Source organism: Macaca nemestrina, chromosome 10, assembly GCF_043159975.1.
Source record: "Macaca nemestrina isolate mMacNem1 chromosome 10, mMacNem.hap1, whole genome shotgun sequence".
In the NCBI taxonomy this organism is placed as follows: domain Eukaryota; kingdom Metazoa; phylum Chordata; class Mammalia; order Primates; family Cercopithecidae; genus Macaca; species Macaca nemestrina.
The window spans coordinates 110,144,758-110,157,198 of NC_092134.1; the positions used below are offsets into that span (position 1 = coordinate 110,144,758).

General features: G+C 44.0%; 1 protein-coding gene across 6 annotated transcripts in view; it reads right to left on the bottom strand.

The window, feature by feature from the left end:
* Positions 1–7,585: 7,585 nt before the first annotated feature.
* The window catches only part of RESF1 (retroelement silencing factor 1), a 33,502-nt gene continuing 28,646 nt past the window's right edge, over positions 7,586–12,441 (bottom strand). For 5 of the 6 annotated variants that reach the window (XM_011745769.2, XM_011745766.2, XM_071071917.1 and 2 more), the window contains one exon: positions 7,586–8,308. In XM_011745769.2, coding sequence (XP_011744071.2) covers positions 8,151–8,308 — 158 coding nt within the window. In that variant the 3' untranslated portion in view covers positions 7,586–8,150. The remainder of the gene's footprint in view (positions 8,309–12,441) is intronic. The other variant, XR_011609245.1, reaches the window with a different exon arrangement.

The window sequence follows — 12,441 nt, forward strand, 5'->3', positions numbered from 1 at the left end:
AGTAGCTCGAATTTCAGGCTCATTCCACCATGCCCAGATAATTTTTGTATTTTTAGTAGCAATGTGGTTTCACCATGTTGGCCAGGCTGGTCTCAAACTCCTGACCTCAGATGATCCACCTGCCTCAGCCTCCCAAAGTGCTGGGATTACAGGCGTGAGCCACTGCACCTGCCTTTCTCTCTCTCTCTACACATATATATATATATACACACACACACACACATATATATATATTTTATTTTGAGATGGAGTCTCACTCTGTTGACCAGGCTGGAGTGCAGTGGCACAATCTCGGCTCACCACAACCTCCACCTCCCAGGTTCAAGCAATTCTCCTGCGTCAGCCTCTTGAGTACCTGGGATTATAGGCGCCCACTACCACTCCTGGCTAATTTTTGTATTTTTCAGTGGAGACGGTTTCACCATGTTGGCCAGGCTGGTCTCGAACTCCTGACCTCAGGTGATCCGCCCACCTTGGCCTCCCAAAGTGCTAGGATTACAGGCATGAGCCACCACGCCTGACCTGTTATATTTTTTAGACGGTGGCTTGCTGTATTGCCCAGGCTGGATGGAGTGCAGGGGCGTGATCTCGGCTCACTGCAGCCTCTACTTCCTGGATTCAAGTGATTCTCCTGCTTCAGTCTCCCAAGCAGCTAGGATTACAGACATGCACCCCCGTGCCTGGCTAATTTTTTTTTTTTTTAGACAGAGTCTCGCTCTGTCGCCCAGGCTGGAGTGCAGTGATGTGATCTCAGTTCACTGCAAGCTCCGTCTCCCAGGTTCACGCCATTCTCCTGCCTCAGCCTCCCGAGTAGCTGGGACTACAGGCACAAGCCACCACACCCAGCTAATTTTTGTATTTTTAGAGAGGCTGAGGTGGGCGGATTGCTTCAGCCCAGTTCACCATCCTGGGCAACATGGCGAAACCCCATTATCTACAAAAAAAATCCCCAAAATACAAAAATTAGCAGGCTGGTGGCACGGGCCTGTGGTTCCAGGTACTTGTGTGGCTAGGGTGGGAGGACTGCCTGAGCCCAGGAGGTGGAGGTTGCAGTGAGCCGTGATCACGCCACTGCATCCCAGCCTGGGTGAGAGACCCTATCTCCCAAAAAAAAAAAAAAAAAAGAAAAAAGTATTTATTTTTACAACCGTAAAAACTGAAGACTACCAAGAAACATTTATCAGTATCTATTCCATGAGAACTTGAAACAAATTTTGAAGATACTTCATTTTAAAATGATGAACCCATTACATTTATATATATATATATATTTTGAGACTGAGTCTCGCTCTGTCTCCCAGGCTGGAGTGCAGTGGCACGCAGTCTTGGCTCACTGCAACCTCTGCCTCAGACTCCTGAGGAGCTGGGACTACAGGTGAGTGCCACCACACCTTTTTTTTTTTTTTTTTTTGAGACAGAGTCTTACTCTGGTGCCCAGACTGGAGTGCAGTGGCTTCATCTTGGCTCACTGCAACATTAGCCTCCCGGGTTCAAGCAATTCTCCTGCCTCAGCCTCCTGAGTAGCTGGGACTACAGGCACAAGCCACCACACCCAGCTAATTTTTGTATTTTTAGTAGAGGCAGGATTTCACCATGTTGGCCAGGCTGGTCTCGAACTCCTGACCTCGTGATTCACCTGCCTTGGCCTCCCAAAGTGCTGGGATTATAGGCGTGAACCACCAAGCCCACCAATGTTTGTATTTTTTAGAAGGGACGGGGTTTCACCATTTTGGCCAGGCTAGTCTCAAACTTCTGACCTTAGGTGATCCGCCCAGCTCGGCCTCCCAAAGTGCTCGGATTACAGGCATGAGCCACTGCACCCAGCCAAATGTTTATGAAAAATACTTACCAGGAGAATGAGGAAAGATGGGCAGTTGTATATTTTTGCAAATCTGATTTAAAAATATATATAGTACATAATATTTGACAGTGATAATGACTGTTAGTGGTTTGTGTTTAGTATATTATGCTTTTTATGTATGTTAATGTATTCCTACTTATCTTTTTTTGAGATGGAGTCTCACTCTGTCGACAGGCTGGAGTGCAGTGGTGCAATCTCAGCTCACTGCAACCTCTGCCTCTGAGGTTCAAGCGATCCTCCTGCCTCAGCCTCCCGAGTAGCTGGGACTACAGGCGCGCCCCACCATGCCCAGCTAATTTTTTGTACTGATGGAGTTTTACCATGTTGGCCAGGATGGTCTCAATCTCTGGACCTCATGATTCGCCTGCCTCATCCTGTCAAAGTGCTGGGATTACAGGCATGAGCCACCATGCCCGGTTTTCTACTTTTTAAAAAATTAAAAAATATTTTTAAAATTTAAATAAAATAAAAAATAGGCTGGGTGCGGTGGCTCACGCCTGTTGTCTCAGCTACTCGGGAGGCTGAGGCAGGAGAATCACCTGAACCTGGGAGGCGGAGGTTGCAGCAGAGCCAAGGTGCCACTGCACTCCAGCCTGTGCAACAAAGCAAGACTGTCTCAAAACAAACAAACAAAACCTATAAAACAGCCTCAGCCAGGTCCTTCAGGTGTTCCAGAAGGCATTGTTATCATAACAGATGACAGCTATATGCATGTTACTGCCCTTGGTGACCTTCCAATGGGGCAAGATGTAGAGGTGGAAGACAAGTGATACTGATGATCCTGACTACATGCAAGCCAAGGTTAATGTTTTTCTGGTTCTGTGTGTTTTTTGAAGGGGGACAGGACTGAAGTCATCCTCCCACCTCAGCCTCCCAAGTAGCTGGCATTACAGGTGCACACCACCAAACCCGGCTACTTTTTGTACTTTTTGTAGAGACAGGGTTTCAGCACATTGTACTGGTCTTGAACTCTTGGACTCAAGCAATCTGTTCGCCTTGGCCTCCCAAAGTGCTGGGATTACAGGCGTGAGCCACCATGTCCGGCCCTGTTTTAGTTTTCAATTTGAAAAAAAGTTTAAATTAAAAAAACAAAAATTAGTAAAAAAGAGCTTATACAAAAAGTATAAAGAAAATTTTGAAAAGGCCGGGTGTCCTGGCTCACACCTGTAATCCCAGTACTTTGGGAGGCTGAGGCGGGCAGACCACCTGAGGTCAGGAGTTCGAGACCAGTCTGGCCAACGTGGTGAAACCTCATCTCTACTAAAAATACAAAAATTACCTGGGCAAGTGGTGGCAGGTGCCTGTAATCCCAGCTACTCGGGAGTCTGAGACAGGAGAATCACTTGAACCCAGGAAGTGGAGGTTGCAGTGAGCCAAGATCACACCAGTGCACTCCAGGCCTGGGCGAGACAGCAAGACTCTGTCTCAAAAAAAAAAAAAAAAAAAAAAGATTTTGTATAGCTCTACAGTGTACTTGTGTTTTAAGCTGTTATTAAAAGTTAAAAAGCTAAGAATTTGGCGGACAGGCACAGTGGCTCACACCTGGAATCCCAACACTTTATCGTGGGAGGCCCAGGTGGGAGGACTGCTTCAGCCCAGGAGTTCGAGACCAGTTTGGGAAACACAGCAAAACCCTGTCTCTACCAGAAATACAAAATTAGCAGTTTCATAACCCTGTCTTGAAATGAATTAAAAAACTAAAAATTAAAATTAATGGTCAGATGTGGTGGCTCACGCCTGTAATCCCAGCACTTTGGGAGGCCAAGGTAGGTGGATCACCTGAGGTCAGGAGTTCAAGACCAGCCTGGCCAACATGGTTGAAACTCTGTCTTCAGTTAAAATACAAAAATTAGCTGGGCGTGGTGGCACATACCTGTAATCGCAGCTACTCGGGAGGCTGAGGCAGGAGAACAGCTTGAGCCTGGGTGATGGAGGTTGCAGTGAGCTGAGATTATACCACAGTACCCTAGCCAGTATGGGAAAGAGAGCAATACTGCGTCTCAAAAAAAAAAAAAAAAAAAAAAAAAGTTAAAAATTTAGAAAGTTTATATAGTTACCATAAGCTAAGTTCTACTGAAGTTTTAAATAAATTTAGTCACAAAAAATTAGCTGGGCATGCTGGGTTGTGCCTGTGTTCCCAGCTACCCTGGAGGCTGATGTGACAGGATTGCTCGAAACAGGGAGGCAGAGGTTTCAGCCAGCTGAGACTACAGCAGTGCATTCCAACCCGGGTGACAGAGTGAGACCCCGGTTCGCGATAAAAAATAAAAATAAATTTAGTGCAGCCTAAGTATATAGTGTTCATAAAGTTGATAGTAGTATACAATAATGTCTTAGGCCTTCACATTCACTTGCTCAGAGCAATGCACTGACTTGCAAGCAACCTCCAGTCCTGCAAGCGCCATTTATGGTTCATATTAAGTGCCCAATACAGGTACATCATTCATTCTTTCATTGAGATGGAGTTTTGCTCATGTAGCCCAACCTGGAGTGCAGTGGCACAATGTCGGCTCACTGCAACCTCTACCTCCTAGGCTCAACTGATTCTCCTGCCTCAGCCTCCCAACTAGCTGGGATTACAGGCACGCGCCACCACACGCAGCTGATTTTTCTATTTTTACTAGAGCCGAGGTTTCACCAAGTTGGCTAGGCTGGTCTCGAACTCCTGACTCAGGTGATCCACCCCCCACTTGGCCTCCCAAAGTTCTGGGTTTACAGGTGTGAGCCACTGTGCCCTGCACCATTTATTTTTATACTGTATTTTTACAGTAGCTTTTCTATGTTTAGACCCAAATACTTAACTACTGTTATAATTTCCTACAGCATTCAGTACAGTAACATGATGTCCACATTTGCGGCCTATAAGCAGTAAGATATACCATACAGATTAGGTATGCAGTAGGACATCTAGGTTGACTACACCTTATTAGAGATACTTGGGACAAAATATTTCAGGTATTTTTGGATCTTGGAATATTTGCATTACACTCACCACCTAGGCATCCTTAATCCAAAGATACAAAAATCCAAAATGCTCAAATGAGCATTTTCTTTGAGTGTCACATTGGCATTCAAGAAGTTTCAGATTTTGGAACATTTTGGATTTTATTTTTTTTTTGAGACAGAGTTTTGCTCGTGTTGCCCAGGCTGGAGTGCAATGGCACAATCTCGGCTCACTGCAACCTCCGCCTCCAGGGGTCAACCAATTCTCTTGTGTCAGCCTCCCAAGTAGCTGGGATTACAGGCATCTGCCACCACACCTGGCTAATTTTTTTGTATTTTTAGTAGAGGCGAGTTTTTTACTAGAGATGAGGTTTCGCCACGTTGGTCAGGCTGGTCTTGAAACTCCTGACCTCAGGTGGTCCACCCAACTCAGACTCCCAAAGTGCTGGGCTTACAGGCATGAGCCGTGCCCAGCTCTGAATTTTCGATTTAGGATATTCAACCTGTACCATCTAGGTTTACACAAACCTAGTACATTCTAGGATAGTCACACAAGACCAAACTGGCCAGGTGCAGTGGCTCACACCTGTAATCCCAGCACTTTGGGAGGCCAAGGCAGGCAGATCACCTGAGGTGAATCAATCTCTTTTTTAGGCATTTAAGCATGATAATATTTACAGTTTTTTATTATTTAAAAAATGAAGTAGGCTGGGCGTGGTGGCTCACGTCTGTAATCCTGGCACTTTGGGAGGCTGAGGCGGGCAGATCACTTGAGGTCAGGAGTTCAAGATCAGCCTGGCCAACATGATGAAACCCCATCTGTACTAAAAATACTTTAGCAAGGCGTTCTGGTGTGTGCCTGTAATCCCAGCTACTTGGGAGGCTGAAGCAGGAGAACTGCTGGAGCCCAGGAGGTGGAAGTTGCAGTGAGTGGAGATCATGCTACTGCACTCCAGCCTGGGCAAAAGAGTGAGACTCCATCTCAAAAAACAAACAACAACAATAAAAAAATCACCTAGAGCTGTATTTCTCAGAACATATCCCTGTCATTAAATGATGCATGACCGCAGTTGTTTCCTAAAGGTTGGTTGTAATATGAAAGCTAAAAGCACAAGAAATTGCATTGTTTCATTAAAATCCATTGGTCTGCCTTGTACATAGTTTTTAAATGAAAATTATATATACATATACAGCATTAAGATTTTATAAAAATAACCAACATGCTCTGGGCATGGTAGCTCACATCTGTAATCCCAGTACTTTGGGGGTCAAGGCCAAAGGACTGCTTGAGCCCAGGAGTTCAAGACCAGTCTGGACAACATGGTGGAATCTCATGTCTCCAAAAATGTATGTATTTTAAAATTACATGCTCAGGGCTGGGTGTGGTGGCTCACATCTGTAATCCCAGCACTTTTGGAGGCTGAGGCAGGCAGATTACGAGGTCAGGAGTTCGAGACCAGCCTGACGACCAACATGGTGACACCCCATCTCTACTAAAAATACAAAAATTAGCTACGCGTGGTGGCGGGCGCCTGTGATCCCAGCTACTAGGCAGGAGAATCCCTGGAGGTTGCAATGAGCCAAGATGGCGTCACTGCACTCCAGCCTGGGCAACAGAGCGAGACTCCGTCTCAAAAAAACAAACAGGCAGGGAGTGCTGGCTCAGGCCTGTAATCCCAGCACTTGGGAGGCTGAGGCGGGCGGATCACCTGAGGTCAGGAGTTTGAGACCAGCCTGGCCAACCTGGTGAAACCCCATCTCTACTAAAAATAAAAAAATTAGCTGGGCATGGTGGCAGGCACCTGTAATCCCAGCTACTCTGGAGGCTGAGGCATGAGAATCACTTGCACCTGGGAGGCGGAGGGTGCAGTTAGCCAAGATCACGCCATTGCACTCCAACCTGGGCAATAGGGCGAGACTCGATCTTGAAAAACAAAGAAACAAAAAAACATAAAAAAATCCCAAAGATTAACAAACAACAACAACAAAACCAAAAACAAAATTATGTGCTCACTTTGGCAGCATACACACTAAAACTGGAAGAATACAAAAATTAGCAAATTAAATAATTTTTTTAAAAAAATTAGCCAGGTATGTTAGCACACTGTAGTCCCAGCTACTCAGGAGGCAGAGGTGGGAAGATTGTTTAAACCCAGAAGCAGTGATTGCAGTAAACCGTGATCACACCACAGTACTCCAGCCTTGACAACAGAGTGAGACCCTGTCTCAAAAGAAAAACTCCGACCCTTTTCTAGTAGATAAAGTAAAACTAGAAACAGTTACTTATATCTTGCCTTCCACACTTTCTTGAAATTTCCTGAACCTAGTAAATTTTTTGTGTTCTCACATGAATGCAATCTAAAAATACATACTGTCACAGCTGCTGTGGCATTTAAGCTTTTTTTTTTTTTTTTTTTTTTTTGAGAAGGAGTCTCATTCTGTCGCCCAGGCTGGAGTGTGGTGGTGCAATTTCGGCTCACTGCAAGTTCTGCCTCCCAGGTTCATGCCATTCTTCTGCCTCAGCCTCCTGAGTAGCGGGGACTACAGGCGCCTGCCACCACGCCCGACTAATTTTTTGTATTTTCAGTAGAGACGGGGTTTCACTGTGTTAGCCAGGATGGTCTGGATCTCCTGACCTCGTGATCCGCCTGCCTCGGCCTCCTAAAGTGCTGGGATTACAGGCGTGAGCCACCTCGCATTTCAGCTTTTGAAAGCACTTTCCAAAATGCGTCCTTTTAAAGGTAGGAAACTAAAAAGAAACTGAGCTGTGAGGGTTTCAAATTAGTTTTTTAAAAAATAAATGTTTATTTCAAGTATGAAAAGTAATGTTTAAACGTTGTCCCAAAATTGTGTTCAGTTTCACAAGTATAAAATAAGACTTCCGAAAAACAGTTTACAATTAGTTATAAAACACTTAAGAATATATTTTGACATTCACATCACAGTGGGTATTTTTGAAAAATAAGTTTTGCTAATATAGCTTAAAAACCAAAACATATTTACAGTCCCATTTAAATAAACAAGTCCTTAACTGAGGAACAGTCCTCCCTCAGGATGGATAGAATTTCAAATTGATTTGTATAAGCACTCCTTTTAAAATAATGGTAAACCTGGCTCAATAAAATAGAAATTCAAATACCTTATGGTTTCCTCGGTGAATACCATCCGTTTCTTACACATGGCTACCCAAAGTTCTCAAGCCTTTTCAATTAAGCACTTTCAATGAAATACAAAGAAAATGGGAACCAAACTCTGAGAAATCTTTATCATGGCATTTCTCATTAGCAAAATATTTTGAACAGAAAAGGAAATTTCTCAGTGACAATTACAAAACCACATCTTATAATTATTTCACAGGACTGCTACCAAGGCTTCTGCTTCTCTTCTCCAGGTACATCTGTCTGTAGGTTTGAAACATTTCTTTTGAATCTCTTACTGGGTTTTGTAGCATCTCAAATCCATCTGCACTGAAGCTTCTCTTTGCGAGTCTTGAATTAACATTATCTAAGGGAAATAAAAATTTTACTTACTTTATTTCTCTTAATGTTAGCTGTGATCAATATATAATCAAAATTCAGAAGGAAAATATATATTGGTGGGATAAAAAATTAAGGCAAGGAGTTAAGCAAAAGTACCACAGCTCTTCACCTACAGAATTGTAAGTTACATATACATGATATCTTGCCTTTCTTTTGAGGGCTGTTTTCTACTCCTACCTCCTTGCCCCATCTTCATTGCCCTGGGCTGTTCTGTTCTACCTTACTCTTGGCTCAATAAAATGTATCATTGCATATCATTAATATGAATCATTAATATGAATGTGACTTTTTAAATGGCTATCTAAACTAGCAATACGAAGAGTACAAATACGAGTCGGTCCCAAACAGTACATGAAAAGGATAGGTTTCATATTTTGGTCTCACCATGCATTAGATATTCTAAAACATGTCTATAGTTTCCTGTTTCTTTAGATCATTTCAATGTTACATTAGCTTTAGTGTCCTTTTTTCATAATGACCCGTCACCTATTGAAAATATGTTGAGGCTGGGTGTGGTGCTTCACGCCTCTAATCCCAGCACTCTGGAAGGCCAAGGAAGGCAGATCACATGAAGCCAGTTTGAGACTAGCCTGGCCAATACGGCAAAACCCTTTTTTTCTAAAAATACAAAAATTAGCTGGGCAGAGGTTGCAGTGAGCCGATATCGCAACACTGCACTCCAGCCTGGGCGACACAGCGAGGCTGTCTCAAAAAACAAACAAAACAAAACAAAACAAAAAAAGCTGAAAATATATTTAATACATGTAATCTACTGAATATCATAGCCTAGCCTACCATAAACACGCTCAGAACACTTATGTCAGCCTACAGTTGGGCAAAATCTAACACAAAGCCCATTCTGAAAAAAAAAAAAAAAAAAAAAAAAAGTTCAATGTCCCGTGATTTAATACTATAGTGAAATGAAAATTAATAATGAATAGCGAAAATGAAAACCAGAATTGCTGTATGGGTATGCGAAATACACTTTCTCCTGAATGTGTATCACTTTCATACCATCATAGTCAAGAAATCCTAAGTCAAATCACTGCAAGTCAGGGACTATCTGTACATTTCATTCCTGCTGCAGCTTTTTCCTTCTGAATAATGGGGTCCTGTTTTGTCTTTTTCTATCTGTGTGAGTGGAGTATTCTGTCCTGTTAGTTCTTTAGATCTGCTGCAAAGTCTTCCACTTTCTTGTTTGCTTTCTTTCAGAATTAGTAACACTAGTAACATTAGAGGCCCAAGATGGGTCTCTAAGTTGCTTTCCAAGAAATTCTTGTCATTTCCTCTTTATCTCTTTACTCTAACTTAGGACTTCAAGTCTGCTGCAACCTTTGCTACCGAATTTAGACATCTGTTTCTCCTGTGGGGTTTTTTTTTTTTCTGAGACAGTGTCTTGCCTCTGTTGCCTAGGCTGTAGTGCAGTGCTGCATCAGAGCTTATTGCAGTTTCAACTCCTGGACTCCGGTGATCCTCCTTCTTCAGTCTGCCAAGCAGATGGGACCACAGGTGCACACCACTTCGCCAGGCTAATTTTTTAAAAAGTTATTTGGAGAGACGGGGACTCCTGATGTTGCCCAAGCTGGTCTCAAACTCGTGGGCTCAAGTCATCCTCTGGCCTTGGCCTCCCAAGTGCTAGGATGACCCTCATGGGCCCCGCACCAGGTCAGATGTATGTTTCTTTATAGCAGTTTGGGAGTTCGTGGCATTTTTTTCTCAGTTCATAGTTGGTTCACTGTTCTCCAGCCTCTTCGTCTAAGATGTATAATTCACTATTTCCCAGAAATCCCTTCTCCAGAACCAGCTTCCTTCATCCCTAATACGCATTTTAAAAATGCCCATGCAGCCAGGCACAGTGGCTTATGCCTGTAATCCCAGCCCTTCGGCGGGCCGAGGCCAGTGGATCACCTGAAGTTGGAGTTCAAGATCAGCCCGGACAACATGGTGAAACTCTGTCTCTACTAAAAATACAAAAATCAGCCAGGTGTGCTGGTTCACGCTACTCAGGAGGCTGAGGCCGAGGCAGGAGAATCACCTGAACCCAGGAACCGGAGGTTGCAGTGAGCTGAGATTGCACCACTGCACTCCAGCCTAGGCAACACAGCGAGACTCTATCTAAAAAATAAAAAATAAATAAGTAAATAAAAATGCCCATGTAGCAGCACCTGAGATTTTTTTCTTCTCCCTTAGGTCTCACCTATTTGTGTCTTGTCATGCTATGACAGAGCTATATGACTTGTCTCCTGGATTGTCTCACCCAGCTTTGCCTTAGTGTACTCGTGACCTGGCTTGTATTTTCTTTTCATCATGATTTTGAGTATTTCAGCCTCACATTCACCATGCATTGCTCATCCTGCTGTGCTGTCTGCACATGTCATTCAACTCATGCTTATCTCTGAGCGTCTCTGGTCAATCTGTGTATCTGTCTTTTGAGTGTTTTCAGCTTCAGATTCCAAACATGCCTCTCGCTTTCTCTTTGAGATAATAATCATGCCTCTCCTGTTTCCAAGCTTTTTCTTACTCCAATCTTCGTGCCCATTTGTATCTTTCTCATTTTTGGCTTTCTGTCTTCCAACCCGAGAGGGGCATTGTTTCCCACTCTCAGGTCTCTCACTGCTCTTCATTCCCTCCTCTTTAGTTATTTGTCCTGTCCTGATTAAGAGTGCATTTCTTCGTTGATGCAAGTTTTTTCCCATATGCATGTTTCAATGCTAACTGACTTTTTTGAGACGGAGTTTCGCTCTGTCGCCCAGGATGGAGTGCAGTGGTGCGATCTTAGCTCACTGGAACCTCTGCCTCCCGGGTTCAAGTGATTCTCCTGTCTCAGCCTCCTGAATAGCTGGGATTACAGGCGTGTCCGAACTCCCGACCTCATGCGATCTGCCTGCCTCAGCCTCCCAAAGTGCTGGGATTACAGGCATGAGCCACCTTGCCCAGCCTCTACTCAACTTTTACATGCCTGCTTCTGTGTATCTGTTTGAAGCTCTCTTCACAACCTTTGGCAATTCCTTTTATAAAATGTGCTGCTGCTTATTGTTTCTCTTGGTGAGATTCTGCTGCTCTCCATTTCTGAGGCTCTGAACCTCTCTTTGCCTATTGTTTTTGAGACGGAGTCTCGCTCTGTCGCCCAGGCTGGAGTGCAGTGGTGACATTTCGGCTCACTGCAAGCTCCGCCTGCTGGGTTCACGCCATTCTCTTGCCTCAGCCTCCCAAATAACTGGGACTGCAGGCACCTGCCACCACGCTTGGCTGGATTTTTGTATTTTTAGTAGAGATGGGGTTTTACTGTGTTAGCCAGGATGGTCTCGATCTCCTAACCTCATGATTCGCCTGCCTCGGCCTCCCAAAAGTGCTGGGATTACAGGCGTGAGCCACCACGCCTGGCCCCCTCTTTGCCTGTGTAATGAACCAAAACTAAGACAAAACTCTTGAGCAGGTACTATTTAAATCATATACTCGGCTGGACGCAGAGGCTCATGCCTGTAATCCCAGCATTTTGGGAGGCCGAGGTGGGTGGATTACTGAGTTCAGTAGTTTGAGACCAGCCTGGCCAACACTGTAAAAGAAACGCAGTCTCTACAGTTGTTATACTGTATTGCTTTTTAAGTATCTATTTTTATGGTTGTATTAATTTTTTTTCCCAAATATTTTTGATCCACAATTGTTTGAATCCACAGATATAGAACATGCAGATGTGGAGGGCTGACTATACCTCACCCACAATTAATGGACTTTGAAGAGAGGGGACCAGATTCAAGTCCCTATTCAGTAACTAGAAATGAAACTTAAGTCAGATGATGTAACTTCTCATCTATAAAATGGAAATACCCTTGTCTAAATTGTATTGACGATAAATCAAATTAACATGTAAATAATTGAATCCAGGGTCTGGCAAACTAAGTCAAGCCTGCTGCCTATTTTGGTAGATAAAGTTTAATTAGAGGCCAGGCACGGTGGCTCATGTTTGTAATCCCAGCACTTTGGGAGGCCGAGGCAGGTGGACTACCTGATGTCAGGCTGAGACCAGCCTGGCCAACGTGGTGAAACCCCACCTCTATTAAAAATACAAAAATTAGCTGGGCATGGTGGTATGCACCT